The sequence below is a fragment of the Porites lutea genome, chromosome 2 (assembly GCF_958299795.1).
Source record: "Porites lutea chromosome 2, jaPorLute2.1, whole genome shotgun sequence".
Lineage (NCBI taxonomy): Eukaryota > Metazoa > Cnidaria > Anthozoa > Scleractinia > Poritidae > Porites > Porites lutea.
The window spans coordinates 32,589,674-32,612,889 of NC_133202.1; the positions used below are offsets into that span (position 1 = coordinate 32,589,674).

General features: G+C 40.2%; 3 protein-coding genes across 3 annotated transcripts in view; 2 read left to right on the plus strand and 1 right to left on the minus strand.

The window, feature by feature from the left end:
- The first annotated feature begins 3,538 nt into the window (after positions 1–3,538).
- On the plus strand, positions 3,539–4,477 carry LOC140926076 (cannabinoid receptor 1-like). The gene has a single exon (XM_073375874.1). The coding sequence runs from the start codon at positions 3,539–3,541 to the stop codon at positions 4,475–4,477; it is 939 nt and encodes a 312-aa protein (XP_073231975.1).
- Positions 4,478–5,359: 882 nt separating this feature from the next.
- LOC140928362 (uncharacterized) overlaps positions 5,360–23,216 on the minus strand; it is a 48,748-nt gene continuing 30,891 nt past the window's right edge. Inside the window, exons 32-43 of the mRNA XM_073378102.1 lie at positions 22,251–22,311; positions 21,509–21,573; positions 20,595–20,670; positions 20,186–20,238; positions 19,575–19,700; positions 18,604–18,679; positions 18,051–18,151; positions 15,895–16,329; positions 15,533–15,652; positions 14,827–14,890; positions 13,756–13,866; positions 5,360–7,350 (exon numbers count right to left, since the gene is read on the minus strand). Of these exons, the coding sequence (XP_073234203.1) occupies positions 7,111–7,350; positions 13,756–13,866; positions 14,827–14,890; positions 15,533–15,652; positions 15,895–16,329; positions 18,051–18,151; positions 18,604–18,679; positions 19,575–19,700; positions 20,186–20,238; positions 20,595–20,670; positions 21,509–21,573; positions 22,251–22,311 (1,528 nt within the window). The 3' untranslated portion in view covers positions 5,360–7,110. The remainder of the gene's footprint in view (positions 7,351–13,755; positions 13,867–14,826; positions 14,891–15,532; positions 15,653–15,894; positions 16,330–18,050; positions 18,152–18,603; positions 18,680–19,574; positions 19,701–20,185; positions 20,239–20,594; positions 20,671–21,508; positions 21,574–22,250; positions 22,312–23,216) is intronic.
- On the plus strand, positions 10,580–14,240 carry LOC140928192 (uncharacterized). The gene is made up of 4 exons (XM_073377905.1): positions 10,580–10,628; positions 11,001–11,180; positions 11,646–11,852; positions 12,667–14,240. Exons 1-4 carry the CDS (start codon positions 10,580–10,582, stop codon positions 13,140–13,142), a joined length of 912 nt encoding a protein of 303 aa, XP_073234006.1. The 3' UTR covers positions 13,143–14,240.

The following is a 23,216-nucleotide window of genomic DNA, read 5'->3' on the forward strand; positions in this document are numbered from 1 at the left end:
TTTCAGCACACTGTGTTTGTTCTTATCAATTCCAGCAAGACCAAGTTAGATCCGGACCATATTTAATTCTATTACAAATTTAATATATCTTTAATTTTTCGCTTTTAAAAGCTATGTACAGCGTTGTATTCGCATTTTTTGTCACCATTTTGAAAAAATATATAGAAGAAGTTGAACAGTGAAACGTTCACCTTGTCATCTCACTAATTCTGGATGCGTTGTATTTGAAAAAAAAAATGCTAAGTAGGTAAGTTGTGTTAGCGCAGATTACTTTAATTTTCTGTAGCCCAATATTTAGCCAATTTTATTGACCACTCTAAAGTGCAAAAGAATATCTTGAGGATCATAGTCAGTGTTTGATCTGCCGTTATTTACATGTACTTTTATGCCTAGAGGCTAAGCCAAGTAAAAGTAAAAAGTACAGGACGCTCTTGCATTTTTTAGGAAAAATTAAATAGTAACGAGTCGTAAAGTGGAAGGATAAACAATAACACCGATAAAGACAGCTGCTGATATTTATATTGATAAAAGTGTTTGATTTTCATTTCTCAAACTTACAAGCTCCTCGCGTTTTGCACTCACTTAGACTACCACTCGCAACCAAACCCCACCCCCTCCCATCCAACGAACTCCCCAAATTTGCAATTATTACTAGTTGTTACGCTTTTTTGAACCACTTACCGTCAAGCATCATTTTACCGGTTAGGCCAGTTTATTGCAATACCAACAACATCTGCATGACAGCTAAGCAGAATGTAATGATTTATCTAATGGATGTGTTATCCCATGAACATTGCACATGCATGCACCTGGGGTTTGAACGTAAATTGTTCAGCTATTTCCTATAAATAACTCATCACTAATCCCCTAAAAAAAATTGTTTAAAGAGATTAAGCGCGAGCAGAGTGGATTTTCATCGGCTATGTTCGAGAAATGTGGTTCTGATTTTAAATTCAGAGATTCAGATACGTTTTCGTTCTGACAAATTCCTGGTCTCTTTCTAGTAATTTCTGGATTTTTGAAGACTTTTCTGTGTTTTAATTCCTTGACTTGATAAATTAATACTCCTGGAAAACTTAAACTTAAAACAACTGGTGCGGATTATCTGATTTGAAAGAGATTTGTTTCTTGGCAGTTTTAATCGAAATACATAATTCGAGAATATTTTACACTGCTTTTCTGCCTTTTCCTAACGCTACCGATTTCATTTCTCAGCCCTGACTCGATTCCTTCCTTTTTAATTTATCTCCGATGTTTCCCGTTCAAGTTTCTCACAGTATTCTTATTTCCGATCGTTTTACTCTTTTTCGTGTTATTTTTTTGAAAACATTATTACAGGAAATTAATTCTAAGGTTTTCGGTCCTAATTGTCTAGTAAAAAGCATGAAGATTAACGTCAGGAATTAATTATGTGTTGTTTCCAGTCAGTAATTTTTTTTTTTAAGGCGTGCGGTTTGATCAAAATAGGTACTCGTGAAGAGAAATACTTCTTGGCAAGAAGAAACGGAGTAAGTACAGTCTGGCCAGAAGGATTCAAAGTTCTTTAGATGCGATGAAGTAACCAATTGCCTTGAAAGTCGTCTTGCTGCCTGCAGGAGTAATCTCTTCCCTCTTGGTAATTGTCGTCTAGTGCTTTTTACTGTTTCAGATGTTTTTCTTAGTAAGTTCCTTAGTTGCATTTTCAAACAGATGCTTGCCTATACCAAGACCCCTCAGGGTAAAAAGTTATAGATATACAGCCAAATTACAGTTGACTCCCGATAACTCGAACCCTAGCTCGCTAACTCGCACCTGGCGCCAACTGAAACCAAAATCGATTTCCCCTGGATTTCCGTCATATAATTTTAACTGTAATTTTATCCTCGGTAACTTGAACCCTCGATAACTCGAACCTCCCGCTAACTCGAAGTAGTTTTTGTTGCCCCTCAGATCATTTCTAATTAATTTTACCCTCGCTAACTCGAACCATGTTTTAAGCCCTTAAAAGTCGGGAAAAAACAGTCTAGTGGCTCTACATTGAATTTTGAATTTCCCCATTGACGTGTTGTAGGCATATAGTATACTAGTGGAGGCTGATATTGTTTTTCACAAATCTAACGTGAAACAGATTTACTTCTCAAAACAGTAAAACGCATGCACTATTTCGGCAATGTTTTGTTACATTACGTTCTGATTATAATCTAGAAGTATCTTTTAATTTTCACTTGACATTTCTACAATTAAAGACCATTAAATGTGATTAAAATGTTCACTATGCAGTAAAAACTTTTTTTTCCCTTACTCCCGTCTATTTTCTTCGAGCTCCCGATAAATCGAACTTTTTTCGATTTCCCTTGAAGGTTCGAGTTATCGGGAGTCGAATGTATATAATACGAGCGTCACTATCGGCCATCCCTAGCTAAATGAAGTTACATTAAAACCGTGTCGAAGTTTTTAGCTATTTACATTTCCATCAACCGGACAAAAGAGCCTTGAGTTCATTTTCAAACAGTGAGAAATGGGTTAAAACGACGCATGCTTTTGAATTTCGGATTTTGTAATGGCTTTAAAATTGTAAATGATGATGGTTTATCTTTCTTTAGTTTGTTGTAAATCATTGCAGTTGTAAATTATTTCATTTGTAACCTTATCGCAATTCGTCCCTTTGGCTGCAAGTTTTTAAGTTGAATAAACTATCTATCTTCATCTAAAAAAGATCGATGTGATGCAGACAAGCTTTTGATTGAGTTGTTCGTACGACCTAAAATTCCTAAACAAATTCATCACATAACAGCAGAGTTTGCAAATCTCATGGTTAAACAATTTCTGAAACATTTTATTTACTGTACCAACCACTTGTTTCAATTCTTTCTTTTTTTGATTATGGAATAGCTTTAACTTTTTTTACTTTCCGCTGCTAAAAGGCATCTAAGGATCCAGGATAGGTCGTCGACTTAGCTTAAGAGGGGTACTGGACGGTGTCAATACAATATATATAATACAAGGTTATACAATACACTAACTGCTTGCCGGCAGTTAAATTTGCTGTCAATCTTCATGCCCATCATTACATAGCTGTTTGATCAGCCTTGCCATTTATAGTTTGACTTGAATTTTGCGAGATGTTTCATGGCTGACAGTTAAACCGTTTGAGACCCGGCTAGTATGGTGAGCCTTAACAATGGTATTTTTGCAATTCATTAGTATAGGTAATAGCATGATTTCTAGTGATATTTGGCATAAATACCACGAGTGATATTTCAAAATTGTTATACGTAATTTCACAAGCCCTTAGGCGAGTGAAGTTTGAGACAATTTTGAAATATCACGAGTAGTATTTATGCCAAATATGACGTACAAATTATGCTATTATTTGCTTAATATACTACTACCCACAAAAGGTTTGTAATTTTCACATGTAGGTATTAAAATTAAGCTGAAATACCACTGCTCTAAGCCAATAAAATTGCAGAAATTTCTCATGTAGTAGTATAAAGCGTGAAGAAGCTGGTACCAACGAATTAACGGTGTCTTTTATCATTCTCTCTGCAGAGTGAAGATGGAGAATATTGCCGACGAAAAGGGCATCGAAACAGGCCGACCGTGCTTCTTCGAAGGAGTTTCACAGACACTGCAGCTTAACTACTTTTATTACTCGAACTTTGCTCTTACTCCGATTACTATATTGTTGGCTTTGTGGTGTTTCCTGTCAAACGGGTTTGTACTGCTGATGTTTATAAAAGGCAAGCTTCAATTACGTGCAGGGCTTTGTTCTCTCTGCAGTTTGACCACGACCGATGTCTTGTGGTCGGGGTTGGTGATCCCATTGTACGTGAGTTTCAGGATCAAAGAGCTCCTTACTGGCCGAGCTTGTGCCAATAAAAGTGACTGGGATAATCCCATCATGGTTGTTTCTTTCTTTCTCTGTCTATTTTCTACGGTGGGAACTCTTGGCGTAATGAGCGTAGATCGGTATTTGGCTGTTTCCAAACCGATGTGGTACAAAGTGGTTATCAAAAATCGCCACATTATAACAGCTTGCTGTGGAGTGTGGCTCATTACGTTGGCAATGGTGATCCTAAAACAAATTGCCCTCTTTCCTCGAAAGGTGGTCGAGCTCTTTGAGGCATGCTACATGGTGATTTGTTCGTCCCTGATCATCGTCCTTCAGCTGTTCACCCTACTGGTGCTTCGCAAGCACAACAATGGAGTCGCAAACATGGTTGAAGGAGGCGCCCAAGGAAACGGCCACGGAAACGCCATGGAGCGCAAACTAACCATCCTCACTCGCCATGTTGTTGTTTTACTAGGCATAATTATTATTCCTGTAGGTTTGTTAGTGGTTGTGTCGAGCATTCTTCGCATGGATCTCAGTCCCTTTGCAGAGCCCTTGTACTTTACCCTGGCTACACTGTGCTCTGGTATCAACCCTGTTCTGTACTACAGAGGGAATTCTCAGATAAGACAAGGAATCACGAGTCTTGTGAAATGCCAGTGAATCACTTAGCATTGGTGTATGTAAATCTAATATTCATTCAAGAATATGGAAGTCTCAGTTGAATGCAATTTCAATAAATCTGTCAACTCTCGAGGCTGGTTTTTTGTGACTTTTTTTTTCTCTCTTAAAAAAAACCTCTCCAACAGATTTAAGCAAAAGTTAGGTAAACTCGTTCACAAACTGCTCAATTGCAGACTGACTACCAGTCTGTTTCAGTGGGGAAACTGGCCTGTTGCCGGGTTTGAAGTGAATGAGGGGTTTGGCATAGGATCCTATCAGCCCAAAACACCCAGGACACCCTCTGAGGTTTACACAATATGGTGTTCCATAGGGAGACAGGTAAAAGAGAAAAAACAACAACAACAACAAGAAACAAACAAAACGAACAGAAAGTGAAACTCAGCGAAAGTATAATGTTGATTGACGTTTCGATGACTCTGCGTCATCACTTTCAAATTGGTACAGTTCACGATTCCCCACTCCAAAAACTATAACGGGAATGGGTAAAAGCTTTCGGCGCAACGATCTCTGGGATCAGATCGGTGGACAAGCGTTCCTTACGATTGGTTAATGGCTGCCTTGAATACCATTGACCAATCATAACTAACGCTTGTCCACCCAAAGGATCCAAGAAATCCCTGCACACAAAGCTTGTACCCATTCTCCCTAGACTTTCTGAAGTGGGAAAGAAATCCCGTGAGTTCACTATAAAGGAGTTGATTGAGAAAGACCTCGGATTACGTAAGAACAGCCCAACCTCGTTCCCAGGTTCTCTCTCCTACGGTGATGATGATGATGATGATGAAGAAACTTTATTAAGGTGTCTAAAGAAGCCTCCTAGCTTAGGTTAAAAACCTTTGCTAATTAGGGGACACAAAATAAATAAATATAAATTAAAGTAAAAAAATATTTACATATAAGCGCAGGTATAAAAAAAAATTAATGACATTAACAATATTTACAGTATGACAAATATGTCTACGAATTGCAGAGATGACAACACTTGCATCCATTAGTGTAACTATATCTAATGTACGTATTTTGTTTTTGAAACATTTTAAGGTGGTAACTTCTCTCAAGTCTGGGGATAATTTTCCCCAGAGATTGGACCCCAAGTGGCGGAGGGAGTGCTTGCCATATATTACCGTGTTGTACCTGGCAGCGGAGAAATCAGACTGCCTTAAGTTATACTTGGATCTATGCTTAATACAAAAGTAACTGATATATACATAGATTGTTCTTGGCAGGGTAGGAGGGAACCCTGGGAACGAGGTTGAGAACCGCCTTTTAGGGCCTTGCACTGGTTCACAGGACTCGGGCTTAAGGACTGACATGAAAATAGAAAGCGATCGCTCACCCAAAGCCATGGAGCCGTCAGCTTTTAGAATGTTCAAACCCCATTGTGACAAGCTCTCAGTCCCTGAAAAGGTTAGGACGACTCCAAACTGCAATACATTACCACAACAAAAAACTAATTTAATTTATTATTTACACATTGGTTTGCAAAATATTAAAATCTTACAAAATAAGATTGACTGTAACATGAGCTATTGTATTAACCTAACTTTACTTACATTAATTCCGGAGCCAAAAATTTTGAAGAATAAAAGAGAGTTTAAACAGCAGTTCCCTCCTAACCAAATCTGTAACTAAATATATTGCCTTATTCCAATTCTTATCAGCTTTGACAGCATTATTTAACCGACTGCTGATTTTTGACAAAAAAGAAACATTCTTTCGAGTGGCCACATATAAAACTCTTACTGGCATTTGGCCTTGTAAGACTCACGACTACTAATGCACCCTTTAAGCCCCAACATCCACATACAAATTCTCCAAACGGGTCTCTATACATTTCCCTTAAGAATTAGTTAAGAGAATTTGATAAAAGATCAAGGCATTTTCTCTTTGGTGATCATTTTATTAATTCTCATAACAATTTCTCTTGACAATGTATGGATATCCTTAGGAGAAAATTGATGTTGATCACTATTGGGACTTAAAGGGTTAAACCTAAACTCAGGGAAAGCAGACGTTAACATAGAGAGTCCCTAGACCGCAGCAGCATTTGTTCCCATAAATCTTAACCAGAACAGAGGAACTGCTGAACAGTTAACAGAGCTGTATTGGATGATAAACAATAGAAACAATAACCCCAGCCCTCAGAAACCGCAGAGCTTCGTGCCAAGAAGAACGAATGACATAAGACGGTTTTCGAAGAGCTTCGTGACAGCAGGGACAGAATGCCAGTTCCGTATATCGAATTCGTTCTGAACAGGGATTTAAACGTATTGTTGCGGTGTCCAAAGGCGCACCAAATCCCAACATATACATATTTTTGCGGCTCTCTACAGTCTGGCACGAATATCAAGATTAAGATTAAAAAAACCGACTGGTCTAGAACGCTAGAGAATTCAAGGTGACACTTGTAAAATGCATGTACGTTGCGTGGTGTGTTTTCCTTGTTTTTGTGCTCTTCTGAGAGAGCAAAGGTTGATAAAATAAAAGCATCTTGACTAACAGCCTTGCGAACTTATCCTTACTACTGCTGGCGAGCTTCGATGACAAGCCTGCAGAAGGCGGCTTTTGTCCTTGTTTCTCTTTCTAAGCCTCCATCACCTTTGTTAAACTCTTCAGTAGAAGTTTAGGCAATCTACATCAGAAGGAATTCTTTCTTCCTCGTCAGAATCTAAACTAGAATCACTATCCAGCATCTCGGGAAGGAACACTTGTTTGCTTTCTTCTTTATCTTTGGACAGACGTCGGGTATTGTTCAGGTTTGTCGGTGCTTGGCGAGCGCCTTCAGCCTCCTCGTCTTCGTCGGATGATGACCAGACCTCCCATCGATCAAAATCAATACTAACATAAGGCAACTAAGGCGAAAAAAGGGAGAAAATAGAATTAACAAAGAAACAAATATAATAATGTGTTGCTTCGCGTGTTCACAGGAGTGCTCGATGCAAATACACGCTGAGCGAAATGCAAATTTTGAGACAGAAATGGTCTTGGTGCTTACTCAAACGTCAGTAGTAAATATTGTTTGCTTGGTTTTTTTTAAAATTTTTTTTCTTTACATTATCTTATTCCTCTGACCTCATGCTCAGACAAACACTGAAAAACAGTTGTTTTTGAAAGTCCGTACGGTTAAAAGCGTTTCACTGGAAAGATGAGTTAGGCGGTTCTTACTTTTGAACCTGAGAGCGAAAAATATGGTGTGGCCATTCACTTAAGAAACCTCTTCAGCAGTACTTTCACATGGTACTGTTTATTGTTCTTGATGAAAACTTTTCAGCAGTGCTTTTTAATACTATTTAATATGCTTTATGAGTCTGTGGACGAAATTCTAAGGTGTGAACATTCAAACGAAACCTATTCAGCAGTACTTTCACAAGTACGATCTATTAAGTTGTCAACTGGTTCTATTGGCTAAGTCTGCGTATGAGTGTTATCCCTCAAATAAAATCTCTATAGCACTACTTTTGTAGGGAGTTTTGTTTTTCAGAATTTTACAAATAGAAATTTGATACATATTTTTTTGAAAAAATCTGACAGAAGGTGAAATAGTGAAAAAAAAGCGTGTTAATGAATTTGTTATCAATTGGTACCTATTCACTTCATTAAACCCTACCAACATTTCATTAGTAGAAGTGTCATAATGAAAAAGAGCTGCAACGTCGGTTCTAAGTTTGTTTTAAACAAAATATCAGTTTCCCTGAAAACGATCCACTGTTGTAGCCCCTTAAGATCTAGGCTTACTGATATTTTAAGTTACAAACGGATATATTAAAAAAAAAAACTAGAGAAAGAGCAGACCGAACCAAAACAAGACAAAATACTTAGAAAACAACAGACAAAGACTCTTCTAAGCTACTGGCATTGGTGTTTACATAGCAAGCCTTTGTTTCGTGAAAATTTACCTCGCGTGTTATATGGCAAACCTTTCTTTTGTCAAAATTTCCCTCGCGTGTAACCATCTTGCTGAAGTTAACCGCAAAACGCAATCGACGCAACTTTATCAGAATTGACCGAGGAAAATTATCAATATTTCAGTTGATATCGGCATCGACGACAAAATATAAGGTTCTATAGATAACTGAGGTGTCTTACAAATCTTTATCTCGTCAAAAACGTCCTTAAGATGCTAAGTGCATAATGGTAAAAGCACACCGGAATCGAAGACAGCGCCCACTAAGGGGTTGCATCACGTCGCCCACAGTTGTACAGACACCGAAACCGTGTTTATTTGAGTTAAACGGCAATGGACGCCAAAATCGCGCAGAAGAGGCAAACAGGTTCTAGTGCTCGTATGACAGTCCTGTGTGGTGTAACAGCGTGCGTGGTGTGTGGCATATTTCTGCTATTCAACTACTTTCTCGTGAATCAGCGCCTTTCCATGCTGGAAGAGAGGTTGGACAGATTGCAGAGGCATGAAAAGCAAAACACTAACATTCCATTAGAGAGGAACGTCCGTGAAAGAAGATCTCTGAAGGATGATACACGATTAGAGATGGCAGATTTAGATTTGGAAAACCGTCTGAACAATGCCGAGAAAGAAAGGTAACTTTAAAGGTGGTCTTTTACTTTCATATTTTCAATAAGCTATCACAGAGTTTCTTTGCCCATAAAGGCGATACTTTTGCCGCGTTTTTCGTTCAGTTTGCGAGATATATCTATAGGTGGGGAAACCACCATATATCTATAGGTGGGGAGACCTGTTTTAGAATATGTTTCGCCTGTCTGGGGAGGGCTGCCCATTTACCTCGAAGAAGATCTACAGAGAGTGCAGAATAGATGTCTAAATGTCATTGGTCTCCCTAGGGACACTGTTGAGTCACTTGTAACTAGGCGTCAGAATTTGACGAGGAAAGAATTTAAACGTATCCTAGAATCTGAAGCACATCCTTGTAACCGTTTTTTAGAAAAGCGAGTGGATCATGGCCATAATCTAAGATCTTGTAAGACTAACCCAGCGCACCTCAGAATACCTGTATCACGCACTGTTAGGCACAAACAATCATTTATTCCTAGAGGTGCTAAACTTAACTTAATTTGATATGTATATATAATATGTAGTGTTTTGAATTTTTATTGTAATATTACCGTAATTCTTATCGCCAAAGGTAATAAATAAAGGTTATTATTACCAATGAAGGCTAAAGGACAGCAAATGCAGTACAAGTCAGTTCCAAATCAACCTTAACCCTTTCAGCCCTAAGAGTGATCAGCATCAAATTTCTCCTTGTAATATCAATGCTTTGAAAAAACAGAATGGTCATGAGAATTACGGACATTATCACACAAGATGGATTTGCTTGATATTTCATCAACTTCTCCCCACTACTTCTGTAGGAAATGAATAGGGGCAACAAATGAGAATTCAAATTTTGATCTTAGGGTTTAAAGGGTTAACTTGACGAATCTCTAAAGATAGACGTTAAGGGATAGTTCCTGTAGTGGTACTCAGTTCCCAAATCTCGAAGAATTTGTGCATCTGTTTTCTCACAATCCAGGAGTAACCAAGTGATTAAATTTGCATTCCAACATTGCCCCTGCATAAATTGCAGTCATCAATTCATGACCACCTAACTTAATTCAATATCGGCAAATGTCGCATATTTATTACTGTCTCATGCATTCTTTGTCCTATAACGAATCAATTTAATTTTCATTGACAGGCTCGACCAAGCTAATGAACCAACTTCACTCCCAACTCCGCCTAAGGACTGGTGGTTCCTAGCGTTCCTTCGAGGTATACATTACCAGCGACTATACGTCGTTAACCCTTCCTATTCCAAAGAGAGCTAAACTAAACATTCAGAAACAATTTTACAATTTGGTTCGTAAAATGATGAAAAAAAAAAGGAGCACCGTGTGAAAAACTACTGAAGAGATTTCATTTGAGTAGTCACACCGAAGGATTTGGTCCTCGGCTCAAAAGTTAGAGCAACTTGACGAAACGAGAGAATTTTCGACTTAATTTAGTTGTTACTGTTTTGACACAAACACCCTGCTATCAGAGTCTTTCTCTCACTTGCTCGATTGTGGCGTACTGAAGAAAGACTCTTCAAGAATCGAGTAAGATCTTTGTTGCGCATGCGCTATATGTTGCTAGGATACAGTTTCAAACCCAGGCCTCATGGCCGTGTGCTTGGTCAGGCGGGCTCAGTTAACAGCTGTAGATCCGTCCGGTTATCAATAAACGGATGCGCGCACTCGGAAAACCAGTTTGACGAGAGAAAAACAAGATTGGCTAGTCCAGAAGTTCGACCTTCAGCGACTTCAAAGGCTTGACCCAATTCAGGCACTCCTTCTTGATCAACAGGAAGACAAAGGAGACTCTGCTCACAGGTTACAGCACGAAGCACTAATTAAGTTAGAAATGGAGAGCATAGAGCCCCTGTGGGCCAAATCACTAAAGCATTCTAAGCAACGTTTACGGGAGGTTCAAGTCTGCAAATAATATTCATGACATTTGCTTGATTTAAAACGATTTCCACTTTAAATTTCTTCTTTAAACTCAAAGGAAGGGATGGCCGCGATGGTAGAGAAGGCCCCGCAGGACCGCCCGGGCCACCTGGGCCTCCTGGATCCCCTGGAGAACGCGGTCCCGCTGGAAAAGACGGTGAAGCAGGCACCCCGGGAACACGCGGAAAAAAAGGTGACCCTGGGACGCCGGGAAAACAAGGTCGCCAAGGGATTAAAGGTACGCTAATTTTAAAGTTGCTCAACTTGAATATTAACTCGAATTCTTAACATACAGGTATCCGTCACGCCCTAGTGCAAGACATCAAGGCAAACCCTCCAAAATTGCACAGCCTCATAATCGCCCAGGAAAAAAAGTGCCTTCCTCCTTACAGTCACAGCGAACGCTTGACGTACTTTTATTATTACTAGAGTATTCCGCCCATTTCAATATATATGATATAAGATCTAGATTGATAGACACAGATGTCTGTCATATTCGTCGAAAATACAATCACACCGCCTAAATCACAAATAAAAAAATAAATAAATTTAATAAATAAACTGGACTGCAATACGTTATGGCGAAAGAGAGAATGATGAAAGTTTCAGAAGTTGAGAAACATTTAGCAGAAGACGTCACGTTATGTATACCACCTGGTGTCACTTTGCTAAACTTTTTCTTATTCCTTGGCGCATCTTACAGGCGACCCGGGAAGGCCTGGAACCAACAAGCCCTCTCCCGGCCCACAGGGTCCCAAAGGTGACAAAGGTGACGTAGGAAGGCCTGGATTGGATGGATCTCAAGGGCCTAAAGGCGAACAGGGAGAACAGGGAAACGGACGGTCCGGGGTCAAGTATGTACACTGGGGGAAACGAAGCTGTCCAAACAACACTCAGACAGTTTATGAAGGTAATAACCAGAATTCCAGAAGAATCAAAGGGGAGCAAGCATTTAGAAACGAAAAGCAAAAACCCCACCGGCTCAAAGCAGCTTGACAACTATTTAAGAGTGATGAAAGAAGTTGAAAGAAAAAAACTAATCTCCTTCAGTTATACAATGTCAATAGCTAATTGGGTTATTCGTCACGAATGGGTGCTGCATTTGCGTCTTAGGGTGGATTTACACGGTCGCATAATTTTTACGCGCGTTCACAAAATAGAAGCGATGTTTGAAAGGCCGCGCGTGAACGTAGACACTTTTTCGTTTACACGCGACCTTCATTGAGACATTGCCACTATTCTACTAACACGCGTAAAATGTACGTGCGTACACGCACGTAAAAATGACGCCGCCGTGGAAATCCACCTTTACAGGAGGAACTTTTAAAAGCGTAGCCAATACGATAAACGAAAAATATTTACAGCACCCTTTTAATAAAAGACTTTATCACCAAAGGCATAATGTGTCCTAAAGTACAGTTTTTCTTTAGCGTTGTTTAGTTCACCACGAGACATACTATTATTTCAAAAAAAGCTTAGCAACAAAAGACCACAAAAACGGTAATTTTTTTTAAAGTACCAGAGAAGCGTTCCGAAAAGAGTAAATGATTCGCAAATTTTCTTTCTCCAAACGATCGAATTTCCGTTGCTCCAGTCGGAACTGATCCAACGAAGAGATAAAAGTCGCCCTGAGCACCCGTTCCCTTTACCTAACAACAAGTGCCTGTTCAACTGCCTGAAAGGTTAAAATTTCTCATAACTTGAAACTTTTTTCTGTCATTCAGGATTTGTTGGAAGCGGCTACTTCAACCATTACGGTGGTGGTGGTCAGTACCTTTGCCTGCCAAACAAACCAAAGTACGACAAGTACAAGGAAGGTTTTCAGTCCACCTCCTTTATGTATGGTACTGAATATGAGGTTAACTCTTTTAGTCCATTCAAGGGCAGCCTCCACAATCACGACGTGCCATGTGCAGTGTGTTACATCAAGACACGTGCCTCTCAGATTATGATACCCGCAAGGAATGACTGTCCTTCTGATTGGACCGAGCAGTATCATGGGTATTTGATGTCATGGCACTACAACCACAAGAAATCTGGTGATTTCGTGTGCATTGATGCAGACGCGGAGTTCGTTCACGGAAGCCACGCGGGAAAAGATGGCGCCCTGTTGTACCTTGTGGAAGGGTCATGCGGTTCGTTGCCATGTCTGCCGTATGTTTCCGGCCGAGAGCTGACATGCGCTGTGTGCACCAAGTGAAGAAAAGCAAAACGACTCCAGAAAAGTGCGACTTCACGTTAACGTAGCAGAGACTTCTCCCCTCCACCCCTCTCCATTTTAGTGAATTATAACGTAGCATATAAGTAGCAGACCGAGTCATGTAATTTTAAAAGAAAGAGCTTTATCGTTTTACTAACAAAGAACATTGAGTCTTTATGGGTTGGTTATTAAAACAGTTAAGTCAGTGTCAAACAAAACTGTGTTCTACGCTTTTTTTTTCAATTTTGTCAACGCCAAAATCTAAAGTTGTTTACTGCTAGGGCTGTCAAGAAAGAATTTTCGGATCGGGACGGGTTCGAAAGGTTTTAGAAGAGCGAGCCTGTTGCTGACGGATTAGAAACTCGCATACTCGGAAAGTTTGTCCGCTAGTCACAAAAATTTGGTTATATCGACGGAGCTACATTATTGGCGACAACAAGTTAGCGTTACCCTGTAGTGAAGAGGAAAAAAGCGTCCGCAATATAGTTTCTGCAGATGCTGTAGAGGCCGCAGCAAAATAGTTTCTGCAGATGTTGCAGAGGCTGTGGCAAGATAGTTCCTGTTCGCGCATACTACTTGTTTCTCGCCTAGCACCAATCGGTCTGTCACTTACCTTTTCTTTGCTCTTCTGCAGCCGCGTCCAGACCGCATGATTTCTCTTCTTCAGCAGAATTTGAACCTCGGCACCCTTCACTGTAACACCATCCCCTCTTTGCTGGAAGAACTAAAAAGGAAAAAAACCTTCAATGAGCTCGAAGAATCGATAAGTGACTTTTTGTGCCAAAAATTTCAGGCAGTAAATCTTTTATATTCCTTATATTACGCGTCTCTTAAAACGCATCAGCATATTATATTTTGCCAAAGAAATAAAGCGTTATTTGCTGTCAGAATCAATACTCCAAAAGAACTGAATATAAACATCTTATTAATTGAAACACTACCATGCACAATTTTCCGGGCCCAGTTTTTCTCGTCCCTGCTTCTCTTTTCTTAAAAAAATGAACTTAAATAGTATTAGGGGCCAACTAAAAAATCTCCGGTTCCTTCAGCCTCTAAGCTCCAATAAATTACTTAACTGCCTCGTTATGTTATCTTAAACTTGTATATAACATTGTCGTGTAATAATTCTAACAGGGAGTCGATGAAGACTGTTGTTGTTTCGATCAAAACAAATGGAAGTAATGCCGAACTGGTTACCTCAGATGATTGGGTGCCACAATCTTGGGCAAAATAAATGGAAAATTTAGACCCCTCCCCCCACCCTTTCTCCAAAATCAAGGACGGGCAAATGGAGCGTCTTGACTTTCGCGCGGCGTTATCCTTGATCTCAGGGGGATGGGGCTTTGCTTTTCCATTTTACTCTAAAGGTGGATTTCCATTGTCGCGTAATTTTTACGCGCGTTCGCACGTAAATTTTCCGCTGGTAAACAAAATAGAGGCAATGTATGAAAGGTCGCGCGTATTTACGTTCCCGCGCGGCCTTCCATACATTGCCTCTACTCTGTTTATGCGAGTGCGCACGTAACATTATGCGACAGTGGAAATCCACCCTAATATTGGAGTCTTAAGAGCGATCGGCTAAGGTTGCTCAGTGATTACAGCGCCCAACTGTAGCTGGGACGTCGTGAGTTCAGTGTATTTCATACTCACATCTTTGTCTACTGATCACAAAACTATTTCCTACCTGTGAGTTAACATCCTCGAACAGTTCCAAGTCTAGCTCATATAGAGAGTGGCCCATACGTGCTCTAGGGACAAAGAGAAAAGCGACACCAGCTAATAAACTCAGCGCTCACTGAAGTATTCAGGGTGGAATGAAGTAAAAAGTTTATTCACACTGAATCAGCGCGGGCAAAATGTACTCCCTTATGTAAGCGATATAAGTATGTGCCGCCCGAAAGGGTAGGGTTTTCGTGCCGTTTCGGTCTGAAAACGGGCATAGATTTTGCCCATTTTGGTCTGGAATAGGGTCTGGGTTTCGAGCAAACTACCAGAGTGTATGAACGTGTTTGTTTCGATTCCACATGAGTTAGAACCAAAGAGTAATATCCTTCGAAATGGATTTTAAGAAATCTTTTTGTTTGAGCTCTAGTCTAAATATCATGATGACTTAATTTCTACCTACACAAGGTCTGAAACGGGTATGGATTTAAGAGGCTCAGTCTGAAAACGGGTGTTAAAAATAATATTTTTTTTTAGTCTGATAAAGGACAAGGAATTGGAAAATCGGGCGGCACACACCCTACCAAAAATTCCCGGGAATACCTCCCCTCTCTCCTTTCAGAAGAGGGCAAAAAATCTCCTAATAAGTAAGGTTACTATGGCAACCTGGCCACAGCTCACGAGTCTAGGCAGCACACGCTGAATTTACGATCTAATTGGGTAATTACCTAAACTTAAGTCTGCTGTCAGTGATCTCGGTTTGCACTTTTCGCTCATTCACACCTCGCAACTTCACGCAAACTCGCACCAGATCCCTGGTCTGTGACCAAACTGTTTTAGGATGCACCCTAGATGACATTAAAGAAAAAAAAACTGTAAGGACATGTAAGGACAGACAAATGCCAGGCGTCACAAGATTAGATTTGACGAGGATGTGTAAAATCACCCTACCAGAAGACGAATTTCACTACGCAATTACGCAAATACACTTATCGCCGTAAACACTTCCCAGAAAGCCTTTGGGTCTCGCTGGTTTATGATTTTCAAGTAAGACGTTTTCACAATCGAGCATACATAAGTCACAACCAACCTATATGGCGCTACATCTCCATCCTCATCAGGCGCGGCTTGATTCCTCGGTGTTTCTAAAGCGACATTAATTCTTAGAGGCACTTGCGGGGCTGGGATTTGTCTTAAAGTGGATTTAGCAAATGTGTTGGATGACAAGGTTACGCTGACACCCCGCGCAGGGGCATTTTCTTTATCAATGTCCTCATCTCCTCCGAGAGGGGGTAGGTCATCATCTTCATCACTACCCTTTACTCCGTTGACTAGTTTGACCTCAGGCTCTTCCTTCTTGACGCTGACAGATGAGGTCGAGCTTCCCTGGGTTCTAGTGACAGACGTGTGAGCTGTTGGACTTGTTGCTGGGAGACCGCTGGCCGCTGAGCCGAGTCGTTGTAATAAATCCAGGCAAACACGGCGTGCAATTACACCTAGCATCAGTGACTCGTCTGTCATAATCCTGCAATAAGAGTGCTTGATATTACAATAGAACGCAGTTACTATTTCCACCAAAGATATTGGTGTTATCGATGGGAAAGAGTCGCACTTGTGTCACAATATGATGCTAAGCCTTACTAAAGTGATTAAGGACAATTATAAGTTCCTTCTAACATTCAAACTACCACATATCACAGATATAAGTTTGAATGTTTGGTTCGTTTGTTTTGGGAGGGCGAGGTTTTTATCCCAGTGAAACAACAGATTGGTCATGTGACGCTACTCGAGGTACTGTTTCTTTCACGAGCATAGGTATGTGTAGTCAAATGGTGACGTTCACGCGCGTTTTGTCCAAATCCTTATAATTTCCCGAGCCTTTAGGCGAGGGAAATTACAAGGATTTGGACAAAACGCAAGTGAAATTATTCCCTTATTTCACGAGTATACCATTTGATTACCTATTAATATCATGGGTGACGAATTACCTTAGCAATCGAGGGTTTTTGACTTGTTTATCCTGGATCGTATCGATCGATCGTGAACTCCACTCTCTCAAACGTTTAGACCTGAACTTTGGCTTAAGTTTTCGGAGTTTTTCGACAACATACCTTTAAGAATCCTTCTTGATGTGCTCTTTCTTGTGTTCAGGTTTTCTAAAGCGTCTTTTTATGCCCTGACATCTTCATTCATGACATTTTAAAACTTTGTCGCCATCTTGAAACGGAGACGTACGGCAGGTTGCCATGGCAATTTAGTAATTTCACATGTGAAATTACAAATTAACGCTGAAATTTCGCTCCAAAATTAAGGAGTAATTCGTCACCTATGATATTAGTGCACAAATTCCCACACGACATCATAAGACGTATGAGCTAAAAGATATCTATTTAAGATTGAAAAAAAAAAAGGTAACTCTTCTAAAGCCCCAGAAGCGAAAAATGAAGACAAAAGGAGTGACCGTTTTTTAAACGGGTCGCTTTGTATTTCTTTCGTTGGCATGACATTCACAATTTGCACATCTCCAACAATACACCTTGTTTGCCTTTGTTTTTTAATTTCTCCTGGATATTACAGTAATACCCAAGAAAAATTAAAGACAATTTTCATGCAAAGTTTTGGGGAGAAAACAAGGGTGTATTATGGGAGATGTGCAGATGGTGAATTTACAGCATCCTGATCGAAATGATACCTACAATCTTGGACAAAATAAAATGGAACAGCAAACCCCCATCCCCCCCCAAATCAAGGATGAAGGCGCGCGAAGGGCAAAAACGCGCCATTTTCCCATCCCTGATTTGGGGGGGGGGGGGGGGGGGGAGGGGGAGTCTACGTTTTCCATTTATTTTGTCCAAGATTGTAGTTGAGTCGTTTTGCAAGTAAGTTAACAAAGGAGTTGAGGTTCTCGGCAGCAGCTAAAGGCTTGATTTTCTGCCGTTTGAGGGAGTTCGGTTGACATGAATGAAGGAAAGCGGGCACAGGAAACGCCTGGTAGAAGCCTTTAGTGGTATAGGCCCTCAATCCCAAAAAGGATACCCTATTTAAGGGCTGAGCTACACCACCTCGAGATCAAGCCACAGCCCACCCTACCCCCGCGGAGCATAGCTCCTGTATGACTAAAATTTAGAGTGTTCGCACCCCTCCCGGGTAGACTCCTGTGCTAAAAAGATGGGTTGTTTCTTGATGTTTTAATGTGTACGATCAAAAACAAGGAAACACTCGAAAAGATGAGGACCAAGAGCTAACCTTTGAAGTGTTCCGATGATACCGAATTTGTCCATAATTTCCTTGTTGTAACGATTGTTACTAGCAAGGGTCTTCAGAGTTAGGGCGCCTTGATAGAGGATCTGTTACAAAAACAACAAACAAACATTTTAAAGAGGGTGGACAATAAATAAAGGAATGCTAATCCAATATCTTCGGAACAACGAGTTAAAAACAAAGTGAATAGGCTTACAACGTTCACTTCAAAACAAGCAAAACAAACAAATGATCTAACTGAACAGTGACGCGATATATGGTTGAATTGAACTTGACGAGATACCAGTAACAACCGTTATAAGTACAAAAATTGATGGGCATTAGCATTTCAAGCGCTCTAAGTGATGCCCCAAAAGGAAAACGGGTCTCTCAAAAAATGGCAATCTTTACTCCGGGGTTGGGCAAAAACTCATAAGACATGAACCTTAGTGAACCTTTCCTGTTCTCTGTACAATACCAAATTTATAAGAATAGTTTCATCTACGTATTTTTTTGTTCATTACCCTTTTTACATGACGGTTGCAGGAGATTATTATACCTGTTCTGAGGGTGAATCCTCTAACTTTTTACAAATGTTTTCGATGCCTCCATATTGACGAATAAAATTCCGGTTCCTAAAATTAAACACAATGAATCAATTTCTCACGGAAATACTTTGCTTCAACGGACCACGGGCAAAAACTTGGTAGAGAGTTGGAACTAGCTCCCTGTTGAGGCTGAAAAGATCAGAAACTGACTCTTCACTGTTTAACTACAATCCTCGACAAACGTCCAGGACAGTAATGCAGTATTAATTTTCCTTAAATTTCTGGTAACCCTTTTAAAACAGTGCATCCTTTTTCGAAAATTGCTTGCAGTTCTCCCTCCCCCCACCCTATACAATGTTGAAAATCGGGAAAAATTCTGGATGCAAGTGTCTACCGTTGTTTGTGGGGTGGGGAGGGGGAAGGGGTTAGGCATGTGTGAGTTGAAAAAAGCCCCACAATTGCAAATTTGTCCCCAGACTTTTGTCCATGACTGTAGTTCCAGGTCATCACAGAAATGAAAGTCCAAGAATGCTCTACATAGCTTCTTCCATAAAAACTTACCATCGAGGTGTAATCATTCCAGTCTACTTTGGGACAGCCGAAGAGAGTAGGGTCCTTGTGTGGGTAAATTGCGCTGGAACGTTGCTTTTTATATACACAGTTTTGAAAGAGCACAGTTTTCAAACAAACGGGAAGTAGATCTCTGAAACCAAACGTTAGCATTGTGCGTGGTATGCGAATGCACTGAGTATAGAGAATTATTGGAACGTTGACGCATGCGCATGCAGTCTACGATATGAAGAAAACGGCAGACTATGGAATACTATCAGGCTCACATCAGCCACTACCCAAACTTGCAGTAACAAAAAAATACAGTACTTTAGAAATGATCCATTGAACAAGAAGTCCTAAAATGTGGGATAATTAAATTGGTCAGAAAACAACAAAATAACAACTACAACAAAAGAAATTTGAAACTCACTTGACATCATTAGCAAGCATTCCCAATGCCCACAAAGATCGTTCCAGGACATTTTCACTACTCGTTACAGATATCAGTTCGCACATGGTTTTAAGACCTCCACACACTTGTACAGCTTGGCAATTGCTATGAAAAGTTACAGAAAGAGGTGGACTTTTAAGCCACGGCAAATTGTTTGTTTTGAACTTGTTGCGAAACGTTTAATTACATCTTATTTTTGTCACAAACAATTTCGATTTCTTGCTGGGGTCCGGGAGAAGGGTGATGGGGGATACCCCATTACTCCCTTATATAATGTAAAAAGTACACAAGTAAAGAAATAAATAAATGGCGATGCCACCGAAAGAAGTAAAACAACCAAGACATTCGTATTCACCTAAAAATGAAGACAGCTCAGTGGTACGAGCAACCCACTACATTATTCTCGCTTAATTTCGCGAAAAATCATGAGCCATATTTCGTGAGTATTTAATTTCGCGATTTTTAGGGATTTTTAGAGAACTGTTAGGGATTTTAAGATTTCGCGGGTATCAAATTTCGCGAAAATCGCGAAATAATTAAGTGAGAATAACGCGCACACAAGCAAATAAAACAATCTCAAAAGCCCATACCTAGTATGATCTTTAGCAAGAGAACCGAGGGCCCACACAACTCTCTCTTGAACCTTAAAATAGAAGAACACCAAATTCTGTAAGTTTTGAGAGCATGCTCATACTTTCTTTCCAAGAACAACCGTCCCTTCACTTCTTTCTTTCCCAGTCTCCTAAAACCAGCGATTTGTTCCAGGGCCAAACAAGGGGGCAGTAATTTGACCAAACATATTTAAGACGGTTGAACGATACTTGCATAATCTTTGTAGTTGACCAACATTTCGAACCTTGTATCGGAAGCCGTCCTCTGAAGAATGAATGTCTGATGATCCGATTATCAGGTAACCACTATAGTCTACTACGTCCACAGAAAACTATGGATTCTACTTGAACTGTCACATTTGTCTCTTAACTGCTGAGCACGACTGACCTTCTCATTGGTGGCCGTCTTTAGCAGTCCGCACAAAGCTTTGATTCCACCCCGGTTACTGACTTCGCTTTGATTTCTGTTCAAGAAATACAACAGAATGACAGAATAGCAATGTACTTTTAAAAGCAGTGGGCGTTTGAATTTGCTCCACTATTTTCTTCGGGTTTGTTCCATTTCCGTGCAGCAATTTCAAGGGTTCGGCATGATGATGCAAGCAAAACTGAAACAGTGAAGCCAGAAACATTGCGGGCCGTAAACACTAAAATTAAATAGACGGTATGGTAAATAATAATTAACAATTAATGAATGAGGCTGAGTATCTTATAAAGAATTATGGAGATCGAGGAGGGTACGGCCGAGGCGGATAACAGCCTCCAAGATCTCAATAATTCTTCATGTGATACGAAAGCCGAATTCAATAATTGTTTTATTATTCATTCAAAATAATTCCTAGTTTAAAAACATGGCTAAAACATTCTTACCTCTACCGTTCCATCGATGTTAAGTTCATCTTCGACAGTGCACGTTTAGGGTTGTTCAGCTCCGTAAATATTCTCCAAATAGCAGATGGCGCCCTTCGAGTTGTCTTCTTGCTGTTCTTGCCATGTTTTTAGCTATTTTTTCGCCTAGTTCTTACCCTTGAAACGAGGAATGCTTGCTAATGATGTCAACCTCGTCCCCAGGTCTTCTCAGTTAACGATGCATTAACCAGCAAGAACGCTGCATTTTTGACGTCATTTCCTCGCTAAACACAAAATTCTTCCAAATTTGGTCATCAGTGACTGGTTATGGTGAATTAAACGTGTGCTTTTAGCCCATCAGAATCGGGGAAATATTTTGAATGAATAATAATAATTATTAATGATGATGAAGATGATGATAATAATAATAAACTCAAAAAATGTAATCCATACTTTTCTGTGGCTGCAACGTTCTTGATCCCCCATGCCAGGCTTTCTTGGACAGTACTGTCTTCACTCTGGATACAACAAAGAGAGCCTTGAATACATCTTGTTAATTATGATTGGTTACGAGCAACATAGAGCGGTTTTCATTTGAGTGTCGAAAAGTAATTGGTTTTGCACTTTCTACACGATGCGATTGGCTTAAAAGATTCGCGCCACCTTTTCATCCAATCAGAAGTAAGACCAAAGCCAATTGTGACGCGCTTGCATGCATTTTCCCGCGCTTTGCGTCAGCCACATGTAATTACTTCGAGTTTTGATTGGTTCAATGTATTGTCTATGTCCTATGTGATTGGCCAGAGTAATTACTTTGGTTTTGGTTTTACGACACTCAAACGAAAACCACTCTATAAATCTTGTGTGTATGCAGTTATGCTTTCTGATCATGGTCCCTAGCTTGAGGTATAAATAGGTGATATCGACGAGAAGAAGTGATCTTATGAAAAGAACCAGTTATCTAATCTCAAAAGGCTGTGTTATCTTCCCATTGAGCCGGGGGTGAGTATTACTTCATGTCTTTTTCAACTTTTTCCTTCATCTTGATATCGTGTTACCGGCAGGAAAAAAAACTGCATTGTGCTTGTTCTTATTGTTTTTGTTCCCCATAACGGATCGAGTTAAACATTCCTTCGCCTCTTCCAACCTTTCATTGCCACAAAAGGGTGTTTCGCTAAGAGTTAAATGATGATACCTTTCCTAAGAGATAGCATATTGTTTGAAGTCCTCCTTGCTTTCTCACTTCATCACAGTTACTGAAAATGAACACACAACGAAGATACGTAATGCACAGGGATATACTGGTAAAACAAGTGAGCAATACTAATTATCAGGGTGACTGTCGCGGGCAAAAAACTTCTGCTGCCAGGAACAGGACTTTCGCAAAAATTTTCCATGTCTCACGAAACAAATCATCGCGGCGACCCGTCCCCGCGTTGTCTCGCCGGGACTTGTGGCCTTGCCGCTTCAAATTGCGAAAAACAAAAAGTTCCAAATTTTATTTTGTATAATATACAAAAACAAGTAATAACACCTTGAAGCACTGCCAAATCGGCTTTGGTTTTATACGAGAAGGAAGGCTTGGCGTTACAGGTTTAGATTATGTCTTTCCTAGCGCAACTAAAAGTTCATTTTACAAAACCATCCAGGACGTCGAGGAGAATTAGCTGAAGAGCGTCATCACCAAACAACGTCTGAAGTTTTACTGACGCACCAACCAGCACGAGGGACTTTGATAAGGAAGATTTTGGAGGGAGCAATGCCAGGGGCAAGCGGGGAGCCTAGAGAGTTAGAAGATGAATAAGATGGATTAAGGGAACAAAGTAAGCAAGGTGGATGACAGCTACGATGGACTGTTTACAGTCTACCTTTTCTCTTAAAGTCTGCCATAGTTTCTACCACCTCGCGTCCATGTGTTAACGCGTGCCACCTCAGCAACTTTTAAGTTAACTAAGAGACTGCGAGCAGCCTGTAGCCACAGAGACAAGAAAGATTTGCACAAGACAAAAACCGTTTCCGTGGTGCGTTGATTGCTGCCATGACTAGAAATGATTAAGCATTAGAGTGGTTTTCGTTTGAGTGTCGTAAAACCAAAACCAAAGTAATTACTCTGGCCAATCACATAGGACACAGACAATACATTGAACCAATCAAAACTCGA